This window comes from Cydia strobilella, chromosome 1 (assembly GCF_947568885.1).
Source record: "Cydia strobilella chromosome 1, ilCydStro3.1, whole genome shotgun sequence".
NCBI classification, from domain to species: Eukaryota; Metazoa; Arthropoda; class Insecta; order Lepidoptera; family Tortricidae; genus Cydia; species Cydia strobilella.
The window spans coordinates 30,054,999-30,071,485 of record NC_086041.1 but is presented as its reverse complement, the minus strand read 5'-3'; the positions used below and the strand labels follow the sequence as shown (position 1 = coordinate 30,071,485).

Genomic DNA, 16,487 nt, shown 5'->3' with positions numbered 1-16,487 from the left:
CGTCAATAGTATACCGGATGAAACAACGCGCCAAAAGTAGCTGCCACGCTGGAATACTTTTCCAAATAATAACTGTAAATCTATACAATTCGCGTTTAAAAGTACCTATTTGCTAACATCTAATTCATCTAAATATAGAGACATGCCACTATTTGTTAAGCTGTCACCTGTCACAGTTAGGAAATTATTGCCGCGTAGTCTATTCCCTAGTGTGACATCACATTTTTTCAACGAAATCGGCAAATTACATAAGTATTATTAATATTTTAACAAAATATTTTGGACAAAAGAAATATTAGTAATTTTACAACCCAAAACTGATTTGGAAACAAAATTAAACGAATAAAAACGATTATCGTTTCAAAAACTTCTTATTTAACTGTACAGCGAATAAGATAATTTAAATAAGTTAAAGTGACGTCACAAAGTTTGTGACCCCCCCTCCCCCTTGTCACAACATGTCACATTTTCTTAACCCCCTCCCTCCCCCTAAACGTGTGTTGTAATTAATGGATGACCCCTAATATACAAAAAAAAATTACTACATTAAAAGAAACTGAAGATTGAATTCTTTGGAAATAGTCTAACCCGTTCGTATAAAAATACCGCAAATCGATGTACAGGTTAGCCGTTTGGCACACACATACTAGAGGCCAAAACAAAATTTTTGACCCGCAGTTCCTAAAAAAACTTCGCTGGTAAAACATTTTTTTTTTGTATGGAAAAAAAGCTCCTCCAGACACGATATGGCTGACTTTTTTTTGTACAATATACCACAAATGATACGTGATATCCTCATGTCTAACTCCAAGAAAGCAATTTTGAAAATAATATCATTAACAATTTTTTTTAGATTTTTCAATTTTACCAAGTGACACAGTGCTACTTCAATACCTATTTCACGAGACTTATGGAACTATACTGCAGATTATATATTATATTGTACAAAAAAAATCTGCCATATCGTGTCTGGAGGAGCCCAAACTGGGTATGTTTCGAAAATTCTTTTTGTTTTAATTAAAAAAAAATGCCCGAAATTTAATGATGTGATATATTTTTAGAATCGCCTCAAAAAGCCCTTTCGTATGATACCATACTCGATAGGTTTTAGAAAAAAAATTTTTTTTTTCATACAAAAAAAAATGTTTTACTACTCCGTCCCCCCCAGCGAAATTTTTTTAGGAACTGCGGGTCAAAAATTTTGTTTCGACCTCTAGTATGCGTGTGCCACACGGCTAACCTGTACATCGATTTGGGTATCAATAAGGGTATAAAATAATAGGTTTTCATTATCATTCCTTATTTTACCATAATATGGCGTACAAATATTGAAGCTCTGTCTTTCTGCAGGGTGTCTCTGAATCAGCCATAATGTTAAGGTACTATGTTCTTTTATAATGTTGTGCTAATGCTAAGTAACTTTCATGAAAGTCACCTTGAAATAGGGGACAGGGCGTAAGTATACGTACAATCATTCTAGAATCAAGACCGTATTTCTGGTCTCTTTGCATTGCTATATGCCAATTCCATGACTATAGTTTCTTTAGCAGAACTATTCCACGTAGGACGTTAGGTGCCGCGGACGGCCGCCGCACTTTAGGCGAGCCATGCTGCGCTCGAGGACCAGGAACAACACAGACGCTGCCATCCCTGCAGCCAGCACCTTCCGTCGAAATACAAAGGACTGTTGTAATTACATTTTTGGGAAGGAAAATATAAACACTAAGTGACGTTTAATTTTCCAAATCTCACACCAAAACAGCGTGATCAATTGCGCAACTTTAGAGAGTAAGTAGACTACAAATATTTTCAAACGATTTTCTTAGGCGGGTTTTAGTGTCACGCGGACCGTCCGTGCGGATCGCTTCGCACCGCCAAATTGTATGAGAAAGCTGTCCGCACGAACCACTCTAAAACACTCTCTGAATCTAATAAATACATATTGGTCAGGTGTGGAGCAATCCGCACGGACGGTCCGCGTGACACTAAAACCCGCCTTACTCTAATAGTGCAGTCAGCATGAATAGTAGCGGATGAAACAACGCGCCAAAAGCATCTGCCACCGTGGAATACTTTTTAAAATTCGCCATTAAAAGTATCTATCAAGGTTTAAACATTGAGACATATTGCTTTTTGTTAAGTTATTAGAGTATACGTAGATACTTGTGACGCGTAATTTGATCTGCTACTTTTGTTGACTGTACCCACAGTAACGTACATGCAAAGCAGGTAAGATGTCGATGATGCCAACGCTCACGAAGCCACCCGAACTGGCGTCGCAGCGCGGCTTGCTCGCCAGCCAAATGCGTCGCGTGCGGTCCATCAGCCCCGTCTCGCGCTGCCATCGCAACCTGTCAGCAAGTTTTCATCGCGAATATAGCTAACATAAACCTAACTTTAGTCGTACCTATGTATTACGCTATTACGATCAGGAACGTATTAAGCAAAACGGCGAAGGGTAAAGGTTAAGTTCAGACCTGGTGGCGAAGAGTTCCTTATAGCCGGAATGTTTCCGTATGGGCACGGCCACCATGGGTAACTTGAAGGCCTGTATTTGCTTGAGGCCGCACTTTTCGCGCTCTGTGAAAGTTTTGCTGATGATATCGTAGCCGGATGGTTCTTCCACCTAAACACAAACGGAAGAAAGTTGGTGTAAGTACTTTATGGCTTTGTGGCGCCTAATGAAACTAGTGTTTGCTGTGTCGTTTCAAGAATGGCTGATTTTATACCAGATAATTCACGACTTTTTGTGTTTTACAGGAAATTTGTCAAACAAATAAAACAGACCTGGAAGGCGAAAAGGCCTGTACGCATAGCTGCCACGCCATCCACGACGCTGAGGTACGCTCGGTCGCCGAGCGGCAACAGCTTGTGCCGGTACAGCCTCTGTGTCGCCGGCTGAGTGCTTTCCTGCAAGCATGTCGGTAAAACTGTAGTTCAGAACATGGCTTCGTTGAATTGATTACAAAAGTGGATGAAGCCATGGAGCCTATCTAACTCGAGCATATACTTGGCCAACGTCACGCCATATCTGGCGATTGCACCGGCGGCATGTCGTTCTAGACCAGCTTTTTGGATACAGGCTCAACGGGGTGTTCATTTATCCAGTTTTGGTCATGAGTAGGAAACTGGAATCATGCGCGTTGCGAGGGTTTCTATTAGGCACGAGGGTTAAACAAATTTTGCCACCGGGTCAAACACAAAATGCACGCAACTGAAACTTTGTTATTGTATCAAGCAGGGACCGGCCCGCTATCCCTTATCCGGGTTTTATAAGGGTATTGCATAAGGCTTAACTCACCATACCCTTTGCCAGACGAAACCCTTCATTTTGCTTTTAAAAACCCTTATATTTGTGTACACACATTTGTGTAATCAGTAGCCCAAATACCCTTACAAAACCCTTATCATCCGCTCACCAACACCTTGCGTATTGCTTATAAGGGTTAGCCTTATAAAGGGCTTCCCTTTTAGCATATAAGCGTGCTAATTTAAGTCGTCTACCTTGTTCATAAAGCACACATTACTTCGAATCCGAGCGATCGTCGGCGGCGGCACGTATTTTCTTTCCTTTTCATACACTAGCGTAGATATGAACTAATCCTGTCTCTTTCACGCAAAGGAAAACCTTTATAAAAAGCGCTTAAAGATAAGGGTAACCCTTATTAAGGGCTAGCCTTATTTTTGGTTAGCTTTTCGATAAGGGTTAGTCAAAGGTAGGGTTATGAATGGGCTTGCAGATCAAAAGGGAAAGTCTTTCAATATGTTAGCCGTGTTTAAGTTTTATTGCGGAAAGGGTTGTCCGGTCCCTGGTATCAAGAAAGGGGAATAAAGTGTGTGAAGATGTTTGAATTGTCCCGTAGCGGGATATATTTAATCTCGGGAGTGATTGGACGGTGATTATTAGAAATATTCGTACAGCAAAATAAACTCTCTTGTACGTGGTCTCCTGGACTCCCATGGTCATAGGGGAGTTCGTGAGATCATCGATGGTGCGGATGGCATCACTGGGCGTCTGCAAGATGGCCACGATCTTGGCGGAGTATGAGGTGAACGCGAACAGCGCCGTCATCAGAGCGCAGAACATCACAACGCGCGCTGAAGCCAGTGCAGGCACGATGTGGAACCCTGGAATACATTAGAATATTACCAATTCTGCATTTCGTCAAAGTCGATGATAAATTAGCCTTACTGCCAATTCAGTATACTTCAGGTAACCAAAGAAACGAAAGCGTTGCTTTGACCAACGACAAGTACATAGAAGACTGCCTTCCTCAGATTGCACATACAAATTACAATTAGAGAAGTTGTGGGCTACTGATACTTTTCAGAGACAGAGAAAACTTGCGCAATGAGCAGTTGAGAAATTTTAATTTTTCAATGACCATCACAAGAACACCAGGGGGACATGAGTTGTGAGGCGGATGTCAGCACCTTGCTGGCACGCGGTGCCGACGGTGAAGATGACAGCCTCTCCTATCGAGAGCTGTTCCAACGACGCATCGACTGCTCGCAGGTGCGGGCGCCGCGCTAGCAGTGCCAGCGTTGCTGCAGCCAGCACCAGCGTGAGTGCCGTCGCTATCCATACTCCGCGGCTGAACGGCAGGAGGAACACATTGGAGACTGAGGATTTCGACGGCTGCCGGAACATGAAAGCTCCCCTGTGAATACAATTAAATATAAATTCTCATAAAGTTTCATGTACTTAATATCACATTATCTTACAGTACTTAACAAATTATCTAGTAAGATCACCGAAGGAGATATTTGAGACAAGAGTGAAAAGCAGTCACTAAAAACTTTTTGGTTAAATATAATAAAATCCATTTATGAAGAAAAAAACTTCCACATAGTTCGACCATCACCACACGGAGGAAAATACTAAGGCATGTAATTATGACATAATTTCGCGTAATTCGTAATTTGACACAGTCTGATATGTAAAAGCGATAGTTTGGCAAACACAATTTGTCAGTCAGTAAGAACCAGGAAAACTATATACTCATCCCTTTCTTTTGGGTGCTAGTACTAGCGTAAGACAAAGACAGTATGATTCTCTCTATGTTTGAAATGAGAGTCCTGGGCCAAACTATCGGCAGAATGTAAGGGTATGCTAGTAGACCAGACCTGAGTTCAACGGTCTCGGAGCAGAAGTGCAGAACTTGCATGCGATCGGCCCGGAGGAACATGGAAGTGATGCCGACTTCGATCTCCTGACGCTGCAGCTGCCCCGCCAGGCCGGTGAAGGAGCCGTTCCGGTTCTCGCCATATGAATCCACTTGTATCAAGTTGTACCTGTACAAATATTTTTTAAAGCAGTCCGATTTTGTGAGTTTGAATGGCGGCGCGACTATTAGTTAGTTACTTGACGGCGATCATTGCTAATATAACTCTATCCCGTACGTCTCAAGAAATTATGGGGTTGGTAAAAAAAAACGTGAACCTACCTGTCTTGACTGTTTTATTAGTGCTTGATTAAACACTAATAAAGTAATGGAAAGAAGAGGAGGAAGGAAATACAGGGGTCGGCGAACCAAACGGACTAGGATCATCAAATCGGCATTGGTGGTTTTTTATGAATTCTGAAACTATGAATTGGCTTCAGAAATATTCTCCTTTTAAAAAGTTTGCCAACTCCTGGCAGTGGTAGCACCTGAAGTGTAGGTCGTCTGCCAGCAGGTGCATGAGCGGCCACGTCAGTTTGGGGAAGGTGTCAATTTGCCGCACCGTTAGGTCATCCCAGCCCTTGAAGAATTGCGGCTGCGATATCTGAGCGAAACAAAAAACCATTGGTTAGACAAATGCAAAAATTTAAAAAAAATACAATGTTCTGCTGGATGAAGATGTCTTCTGGTGCTAATATTTCCCCGGGATCACGAGCCCCCGTGATGAAGTTTCGTTTTAGTTAACAATAATTTTTTTATTTATTTATTTACATACACACAACCATCAATTACAGGAAATCCTAATTCGACAGTATGGAAATTGACACAAAAAATAGGTACAATACATTAGCTTACAGATTACAGTAGCACAATACGTAAAGCGTAGCCCTTGTGAATTCGTTCAGAGAACAAGAGAACAAATCTAACTCGATCGCTACTCTATTAAGGGTCCGAATTGCGCGCGTAAAGGGGGCCTGGCGAAGGAGTTGCGTTCGAGCGAGCGGCTCGGCCAGCAGGCTCGGCCGCCGCCGCCGCCACACATACCGATCTGGTACGTTCAAACGCACCTCTGCCAGGACTCCAGGGTTGCACAACTTGCCCCGCACCAACTTAAATATATATGAAGCTAGCCCCAGCTCCCTTCTAACTTCTAGTTTATTGTATCCTACCATTCCTAACACGAACAACGTAGGATACTTTAACGGATAAAAAGGGTATACTCCGTATAATTTTAAATATATAAATCTAGTAAATTTATTTTGGATGCGTTCCAACATTAACCTATATTTTGACTCGTGTGGACTCCAGATTGCCGCATTACCCTCCAAGTGACTCCTGACTATTGCCTCGTACAAGACACGTATCGCGTTAATATTATTAAACCCATGAGCCTGCCTCATTACAAACCCCAGATTTCGGAAAGCCTTCTTACATACTGAAACAATATGGTCTCGAAAGGTGAGGTCGGACTTCAGCAGCACCCCTAAGTCCTTCACTTCGCCGACGCGCTGCATCAGTGACTCTCCTAACACATATTGGTAGCAAAGTGGATTCCGAGATCTGGTGAATGAGACAATGGCGCACTTTGACACGTTGAAATTTAACCTATACGTTTGACTCCATTTGACCACTCGGTGTATGTCCTCTTGTAATTTAATACAATCAGAGCTGTCATTAACTCTGCGGACAAGCTTGAGGTCATCAGCAAAGAGTAGACAAATGGAATCTTTAACAACGTCAGGAAGGTCATTTATCATTAAAATGAACTCTAAGGGGCCCAAATTGCTCCCCTGACTTACGCCAGACCTCGTGAAATATGGTTCTGACACGTGAACAGCACAGTCCACATACTGGCGCCTGTTACTTATATAGCTGGCAAGGAAAGTAAGAGTATGTGGAGTGAAACCCGCGCTTGCCAATTTCACGAGTAAAACATCATGGTCGACGGTATCGAATGCCTTCCGGAAGTCGAAATATGCCACATCCACCTGGTCTCCTGCATCCACTGCCGGCACTATATTGACCATGAGATGCAATAGGTTACCTGTGGTACTGCGCGCCTTCCGGAAGCCATATTGCGCATCAGACTTTATGCAGCTAGGCTTGGGCCTGAACCGATTGGTAAATCGCAGACTCAAATACCTTAGCGACCGTACAATAAATTTATTTAATATCCTTACTATAGTAGAACTCCTCAAGTTTACGTTGTTAAGATGTCGCCTCCTAGTTGACGCGGCGGGGAGCGCTACACGTGCCGCGTCGAACCCCAACTGCATAGTAATCTGCAAATACAGTATTATCGTTATCAGTTTACGGAAGTGCTTCCGTATTTTAGCGTTCAGTGGTTTATTTTGGACTAAAACACAAAAGCATTCTGTTTGAAAACTTATTTTGTACATACTTAATTGTTTAAGTCATTGACTAAACTAACCAGCGCTTGGTCGTGCTTGATCCGATATACATCCAGCAGTTGATCGTTGGCTGCCCAGGCGACGTCGGCGTCTGGTAGCACTACTGTCGAGCCCAGGGTAGCCTCCATCAGGGATGCGTTGAACGGTGCGTTGTGCAACAATAGCCAGGTGTGGCGAAGGTTGAAGGCGCGGGTTAAAGACGCCTGGATAAATACAGTTTAAGTGTTATATACACGACAGTATGCTTATTTAAAAGCTTGGTCCAGATCAGGCTAAATGCCCTCTCTTGAGAGCTCTTGCGCATCGTAGGTAAATTACGCTACAAAATTTAGGTAAACAGCAATCACAAGACTCGCCTTGTAAGTTATACTTATTACCTCAAAAGTTTGCCCTAAGTACAAATACCTTTTCTAAAACGATCGAGGGGCCGGAAGGTTACTGCAGCATGCCGTCTTGATGTGTCCCACAGGGCCCGAGCACATGCCGCACGGCCCGCAATACTTAAGCAAATCATGTACCTTCTCTAGAACGAGCGGGGCGCCGGGACAGGTCACGTCCAGCAGCATGCCTTCTCGATGTGTCCCATAGGGCTCGAGCGGCGGTAGACGCGTCCAGTCGGCAACGCTGATCCGCATGCCTTGGCGCTGCGCATCACGACATAGCGCTGATAGCTCCTCTGTCACAAAGAAAACTAAGATTATTTAGGCACACAGTAGGTTATTATTAGGTAAAGTGCGACATCATAAATAAATTGGACTAATTCCAATAAAGCCTAATTCCTATTATAACTTTCATAAATCGTAAAATACCAGCGCAGCGCACCCAATTATTACAAGCTTTTATGTGTGTTAAGTGGTGTAGGTTAATCTTGGAAGCTAAATTTTACCCACTTCCCGATTTCCGATTGAGCTAAAATTTTGCATATATTATACACATGTAAATCGGATGCCAATACAATATTATGATGCATGGAGCTGATCTGATGATGGAGACAGGAGATGGCCATGGGAACTGTAATAAAACAACGCAACTAATTGTGTGTGGGGTTGTTAGAATTGTCTCAATGAGTATTAGTTACCTGTGGAAAGAAAAGTACAGTCAGCGATAAAAGCTTGTACCAAAAATTAAATTTTTGCCAACATCTTATTGGGATTAGCTAGCTTAGCCTTAATTAGGATGCTCCCGAGAAATAGCTACGAATAAGTTTTCAGGAAATCGGACCTGGTCTCCAACAGAGAAAGGCGGTGAGGAGCGACAGTCGCTTAGCAGCGAAGTACGCCAACGCGAACGACACCAGCTCCATGCCGGCCAAGATCCACGTCTGACACGTTCTCATTTTAGCAGCATGGCGACAAAAGTTATAAAGGCGAAGTTCGCGCTTAATAGATCAGATTCATAATTTCCGGACATACGTCCGTTGCGGGACAACAGATCTTTAGTAACCATCTTCAAAAACAGGATGAGGCTATTTTTGGGCATACACGGTGTTTTTTTTAGGGTTCCGGACCCAAAGGGTAAAAACGGTACTCTATTACTAAGACTCCTCTGTCCGTCTGTCTGTCTGTCTGTCACCAAGCTGTATCTCATGAACCGTGATAGCTAGACAGTTGAAATTTTCACAGATGATGTATTTCTGTTGCCGCTATAACAACAAACACCACACACACAGACAACACAGAACACACAACAGAACAAAATAAATATTTAAGTGGGGCTCTTCCCAGATCCGGACATACGAAAGCAAAATGCCCGAATCAAAATGGTACCTTCGTTACGCTTCGGTCAATAAGCATTTTTTTTATTGACTACTTAGTTTGGTTGACATAACACAGTTTGGTCGACATACACAGTTTGGTCGACATACGGTCAATAAGCAACAGTGAAACAATTATTTTTACCGCTATAAAATAGTGTTTTTGCTATTTTCAGTTAAATTATAGAATCGTTTGAATTTGATTTCTGAAAATGAGCGTTATTTTTAACGCACAATTTTGCGCAAAATATGAAGCTTCCTCTTAATGTGATTAGGTATTAACTAGGTAAGTACATGACTAGCAGCAGAATTCTGATCATTACCATAGCTAACAACTAATGTGGCCCATTATTGTCGTATTCCATATTTGCAGAACAATTTATGTGCCTCATTTAGATACCAACTACGAGTAGTTCAACTGTATTAGTTTTCAAGTTTTCATGTATAAAGCCCATCACAGACGGAGCGATAACTTATCGGCAGATATCGACCTAGGAGGATATAATCAAACGGAGCCGCGACGTCTCATCACGTCTGTAATTTTCTGTACAAAAAAGTCTGCCAATTTTTGCGTCAAATGTATACGTAACGTAAAAATATAGCCATGTCAGATAAACGTCAGTCCATACATTGTGTATGACCATTTGTCGACTATTTTCGACAGAGGGGAATAGAGGGGAATGGCTACTCCGTTTGGTTATATCCTCCTAGATACCGACAGATACGGCATTAGCCGATATCTAGCTTTTACGCACTATTTGACAGAGCCCACACACGAAGCTGTAATATATAGGTATTTTGGTATCTACTGATATCTTATCGCAAGGCATCTGCAGATGCCTTAAGATGCCTTGATCGGTCGGTATACTTCGTCTCTCTCACAATGTAGGTGCTAGACAGAGAGCGAAATATATTTTGGTATCGTTGCGTGTGTGGTGCTGAGCGATACTTGCAGATATCTGTCGGTATCTGCTGATATCGGCCGATATATTATCGCTCCGTCCGTAACGAGCATAAGAACAGTTTGACGAGGAAATTATTTTTGAAGTCAAAATTATATCTATTATAGTTGGTCAAACCAAATTGGCAGTAAATAAGAACAAAAAAAAACTATACTGATCCTTTTCTTTTGGGTGCTAGTACTAGTGTATGACAAAGATGAAAAAAAGAAAGAGAAGTATGAGTCTCTCTGTCTATGTTTGAAATGAGATAGTCCTTTGACAAACTATATAGGTCAACACTGATTTAAACTTTCACGATTTTTACTCATTATTATTTACAACGACGGGACTTAATTCTTAAAGAGCGAGATGTCGCATATTCAGGAGGTACTTAGGTGGAACGGGTATAAGGTGAGAAAGTGGCAACCCAGACGAAAAGCAAGAGTGAAGCGTCCTGATGTCTCCAGGCAACCGGCATTTTTACCTTATGTGAAAGGAATAACGGATAAGGTTGGCACAGTACTTGAGAGGTACTCTATAAAGACGGTATACACTCCTTTATCCAAAATTGCAGGAAACCTGAGGTCACCGAAGGACGTTATCCCGTTCCAGTCACCTGGCGTTTATAAGATCGATTGCAGTTGTGGTAGTTCCTACATCGGGGAAACGAAACGTACCATTGCGGAGCGAGTTAAGGAACATATCGCAGCTGTCAAGAACCGTCAGGTGAACAAGTCTGCTGTTGCTGAGCATTTACTAGAGTCAGGGCCAAACCACTGGATTGAGCTTCACAACCCTAGAATACTTTCTACAGATCGTGGGTTTTATAGTAGAAAAATCCGTGAAGCCATTGAAATCAAGAAACATAGAAATTTCAATCGAGACGAAGGTTTTAAGATCTCATCCACATGGAACCCAGTCATTAGTAAGTGTAAGCCATAGACCTAGCATTACATAGACCAGCTATACGCGTGCGCCCGTAAGGGATAGACATAGATGACGTCATAAACGTGGGGATACCATATTGGTAAAAATTACCCCAATATTTGATATCACGTTGGGGCGATTACCCTGGAGGCAAAGTTAGCTTGTTTGACGGTATTAAAAAATTGTTAAATAAAATGTCAATGGGCCGTCCTTTTTAGGCGTATAAACAATGAAATACCTCCTATAATTCGCGCAGGTGGTACAAAACTAAACATGTTTAGTAAATAAAACGTAAAATAAAATGTATTATGGGTTTTAATTTAAAGAAATCACAAATCGCAATCACACCAATTAATGTACACCACATTTAATCTTCACAACATTTGTTTATTTATTTTTTGGAATTAGAAGTACGAAAAAACTTCGATGTCAAAATTACCCATAAAATTATGATATTTTCATCTGGTATCCCTAACATGATTGTTATGCAGCTAAATTAAGAAGAAGTTTAAAAATGGCTGACCTCAGACTCCTACCTACCTACGTAATTTGGGCGGATAATTTTACAAATAATGATTTGTTAATTTGCGTAAATAATTGTGATATTTTTATTGAAATCGTTTGATTGTACATTGCTTTGAGTGTAACGTAATTTTACGATGTTATTCTCACATATTGCGTTAAGAGGAAGGTGTAAAATACCGTATTTACGTGTGAAAGGTTATGATCTCATATTTTTGCTCAGAGCGGCTATTACAGCCGATTACAGAACAATTCACCAGTATTTTATCAAAGTTCAAGCATTCAAAACGCTAACCATCACTATATTTCATAAGAGAAAGCACAATTTCATACAAAACAACGATAATTAAACAAGCAACGAACAAACATGACATGTCACGTACTTATTTGTTTGCCACAACCTCGGTTGTCGAATCGAATATTGTGAGTGTTGTGTGTCGACCCGGTAACATCCCTAGTGCGCAAAACGTTCAAGTTAATAAACAAGACCAAGTGCGGGTAGTTCGAAAAACTCGCGCGCCTAGAAGATGTTGATGTCAACTTTAGCCAGTCTTCTCCGAGACCACGGGGACAACGCCGTCCTCGAAACGTCGGAGGTGGGTTTAATACTTATTTTACGCGATTAAGTCCCATCGTTGTAAATAATAATAAACTATATAGGTACTAACTAACTACACTGAACTTTTAATAAGTTAAAATTAATATTACCTACCTATCGCCCTTAACAATAGGTAGCTAGTAGCTAAATAATTCAGGCTACAATGGCTTAATCATCTCATGGTTGCTACTATGACTGAGGTCCTACTGCGAAGCACGTTCGACGTGTTGGCTCCCAGTCACACTTACGTACGAATTTACAAGTGCGACAGAGAGGCAACACGTCGAACGTGGTTCGCGGTTGGCCATCTGGCTGGATTCGGTCGGTCGACGCGGGGGTATTCTCGCTAGTTACCACGAAGTTGTTACCAGTGTGGTCTTCTTCTTCCTACCCTTATCCCACGTTATGTGGGGTCGGCACAACATGTTTTTCTCTTCCATTCTCCTCTATCTTTCGTCACCTCAGCACTCACTCCTTTCTTTCTCATATCCTCTTTTACACAATCCATCCATCGCTTTTTGGGTCTACCATACGCTCTCCGTCCATCAACATTCATCCCTAACATTCTTTTGCCTATATGGCATTCATCCCTCCTCATCACATGCCCATACCACGCTAACCTACTACTTCTTATCTTCTCCGTTACTGGTGCTACTTTCAAACTTCCCCTAATATACTCATTCTTAATCCGATCCTTCCTCGTCACTCCACACATCCATCTCAACATTCTCATTTCCGCTGCGTGCACTCTTCTTTCATCCGTCACTTTCGTCGCCCAGCATTCTGATCCATACATTACAACAGGTCTCACGATCGTCCTGTAAATTTTCCCCTTAAGTTTAAGAGGCATTCGTGGATCGCAAGTTGTTCCAGAGACCTGTCGCCATTTCATCCATCCCGCATTTATTCTATTTTTCACGTCACGGTCGATGCGTCCGTCGCTCTGGATCAATGACCCAAGGTACCGGAAGTCGGAGCAGACTGGTAGGGATACACCATCTAAGGCAATATGGGAAAAACTGGTTAGACCACCGAAATCGCAGAACATGTGCTCCGTTTTGGTTCTGCTTATTTTCAGTCCCACACTTTCCAGCTTTTCTTGCCATTTTACCAGCCTGCTCTGGACCTCAAGTGCATTATCTCCGACAAGAACAATGTCATCGGCAAACAGCATACACCAGGGTGCCTCCTCCTGTATGTTCGATGTCAGAGCATCCATAACCAGGAGGAACAAATACGGACTTAAAGCCGATCCCTGGTGTAAACCTACCGCCACATTGAACTTGTCGGTTACTCCAGCTTCGGACCTGACGTGAGTACTGGCTCTATCATACATCGCCTGAACAAGCCGCACATACTTCTCTGGCATTCCTTTCTCTCTCATAGACCACCACAGAACCTTACGGGGGACTCTATCGTATGCCTTTTCCAGGTCCACGAACACCATGTGCAAGTTCTTTTGCGCAAGTCTGTATTTTTCGCACAGTTGGCGAAGTGCAAATATGGCGTCCGTAGCTCCCCGTCCCGGCATAAACCCAAATTGGTTCTGTGTTACCTCACTTTCTTCTCTCATTCGTCTTGCTACCACTTTTTCCCATATCTTCATACTATGTGACATGAGCTTTATTCCTCGATAGTTGTTGCAATCCTGTACATCACCCTTATTCTTAAAAACGGGCACCAGTGAACTGTTGCACCATTCCTCAGGGATTGCCTCTTCTTGCAACAACTTATTAAAGAATAAAGTCAGCCACTTCCATCCATCCGCTTTCAGAAACTTCCATACTTCCACAGGTATACCATCTGGCCCAACCGCTTTCCCATTCTTCATACCTTGCACTGCCATTTTTACTTCTTCTATAGTGATCTCTTTCACCATACCAATGTTATTTCTAGCATTTTCTAGCACTCCACTCCAATTATTCTCTTCGTTCATTAGTTTACTGAAGTAGTTCTTCCAGCGTTCTTGTATGCTCTTGTTATCCGTCAAAATCTTTCCTGCTTCGTCTCTCATACATTTCATATGATTTATATCTCTTGCATTCCTCTCTCTCTCTCTTGCTATTCTGTAGAGGTCTTTTTGGCCTTGTGGGCTCTCAAGAAAATCGTACAATTTATCTTGTATCTTGGCCCTTGCTATTGCAACTGCTTTTTTAGCCTTCTTCTTACTTGTTAGGTAAGCTGACCTCTTGATTTCTTTCTCTCTATCGTTACCCTCTTCCACACTTTTCCATTCTTTAAAAGCATTCTTCTTTTCTTTCAGAATCATTCGCACATCTTCATTCCACCACCATGTATCCCTATCAATCTTGCCTTTCCCTGTTGTTTCCCCAAGAACATCCCTCGCCACACTTCTTACACATACTGCCATTTCATTCCAGCAATCATTCACTCTCATCTCTGCCATATCACCCATTCCTACCATCTTATCGACTATTCTTTTTCTAAATTCCTCAGCCAACTCCCTTTCACTCAATCTATACCATTTCGTTCTAGGTGGGGGCTTCGAGTTCTTTTGCAAACGTTGTACTTTAAGATTTAAGTCTAGAATCAGTAACCTATGCTGGGAAACTAGGCTCTCACTGGGTACTACTTTGCAGTCCTTAGCCAAATGTATTTTACTCCTTCTCAGGAGAAAGTAATCAATTTGGGTAGAGTGTTGACCACTACGGTATGTGATAAGGTGTTGTTCTTTCTTTTGATAGTAGGTGTTCATTATGGCTAAGTCAAAGGCTAAGGCTGCTTCCAGTAGAGCTTCACCCTCTTGATTTCTGACTCCGTAACCACGGCCCCCATGCACTCTTTCATATCCGTCATTCATTCTTCCCACATGTCCATTAAAATCTCCTCCAATGTATATCTCCTCACATTCTGGTATTCCCATAATTTCCACATCCAAATCCTCCCAGAATTTCTCTTTCAAACTATCATCACATCCAGTCTGCGGTGCATATACACTAATTACATTTAAAATCAAGTTTTCTATCAACAATTTCACGATAATTACTCTATCATTCACTCTCTTTACATCCATCACCTTGTTCTTAAGCTCCTTATCTAACACTACACCCACCCCATTTCTTTTCCCATCACTGCCGCAATAGTAAAACTTATAACCCGCTCCAATTTCTCTTGCTTTCCGTCCCTTCCACTTCGTCTCCTGCAGACATGCCACGTTTATTCTTCTCCTTTCCAAAACATCCGCTAACTCTCTTCCTCTTCCAGTCATCGTACCTATATTCCAACTTGCAATCCTCAGTCTTATTCCGCGGACTAGCTTCTTACGCTGCCCCCGTCCCTGGTGCAGCAACCCTCGTCCATTTCTCACAGCCGCCGGGTGCTGCGCCTGCGCGTCGCCTGCGGGGTACGCCCTAGCACTATCGCATATTCTATTATCTGTCGCACTCATGTTGTATACGATTTGGCATATCTTTTTACGATCGGCCGCCTGCCTGACATCAACCCTCCTTGGGAATCCCTAGTTGACTTAGGTGACTGTCCTTTTACTCCTTTAGTCGCCTTTTACGACATCCATGGATAAGCACGGAGTGGGCTATTCTTAAGCCGGCAACCACACGGCCACAAGTTGTTACCAGTGTGGTAACTACTGGGAATTTTTTTCCCACCTTTTACCTCTGGTTCCATAGTAAAAGTTGTTCAGTATGACCTACATATTATTATTATTATTGCAGGTGACTATAAAAACATCCTGTATTTATACTGTTACTGTTACTTGAACTCAACTCAATGACTGTGCGCCTGACGTATTTGCAGAGCAACCTTTTTGACTCGTTAAGCGAAGCTTAACTATATTGACTAGGCGCCGAGATTAGGTGTATAATATCAGAGAATTAAGTATAAATAATAATATTTTTTAGGGTTCCTTTACTTAACAATTGACTACAGATAATCCAGTTTGTATGTAGCTCTGTGCATCTCTAGTTTGTTTTAGGGCGGACACGCCATACATCAAAAATCAATTGCGTTTCTATGTGTGAACGGCATGTCTGTCTGTACACGCGTCATGATGACGCATGTACGTATGTGAGTATGCGGTCGGCACGGCAAAAGGTCGTCAATCTGGAGTCGCGGGGTGAGGTAATTCAAATCGGGGCGGGGCGGTGCGTGGCCGTTCTGTTCTGTATGATAATACTATTACTTATTCTGTGG

The 16,487-nt window shown here is 42.2% G+C and overlaps 2 protein-coding genes across 3 annotated transcripts; both read right to left on the bottom strand.

Moving 5' to 3' along the window:
- Positions 1-1,521: 1,521 nt before the first annotated feature.
- Positions 1,522-8,894, bottom strand: LOC134743239 (glutamate receptor ionotropic, kainate glr-3-like). 2 transcript variants are annotated; one of them, XM_063676649.1, is made up of 12 exons: positions 8,798-8,894; positions 8,095-8,252; positions 7,597-7,779; positions 7,346-7,447; positions 5,654-5,769; positions 5,128-5,295; positions 4,435-4,661; positions 3,920-4,128; positions 2,788-2,910; positions 2,478-2,626; positions 2,219-2,351; positions 1,522-1,663 (listed from the first exon to the last, which is right to left on the bottom strand). In XM_063676649.1, the coding sequence occupies exons 1-12, from the start codon at positions 8,877-8,879 to the stop codon at positions 1,553-1,555; spliced, it is 1,761 nt and encodes a 586-aa protein (XP_063532719.1). In that variant the 5' UTR covers positions 8,880-8,894; the 3' UTR covers positions 1,522-1,552. The 2 variants fall into 2 exon arrangements, with proteins under 2 accessions (XP_063532719.1, XP_063532726.1); XM_063676656.1 differs by lacking the exons at positions 8,095-8,252; positions 8,798-8,894 and adding an exon at positions 7,982-8,001.
- A 5,046-nt stretch (positions 8,895-13,940) lies between these two features.
- On the bottom strand, positions 13,941-15,726 carry LOC134740646 (uncharacterized). The gene is made up of 2 exons (XM_063673226.1): positions 14,015-15,726; positions 13,941-13,965 (listed from the first exon to the last, which is right to left on the bottom strand). Exons 1-2 carry the CDS (start codon positions 15,724-15,726, stop codon positions 13,941-13,943), a joined length of 1,737 nt encoding a protein of 578 aa, XP_063529296.1.
- Between the last annotated feature and the right edge of the window lie 761 nt (positions 15,727-16,487).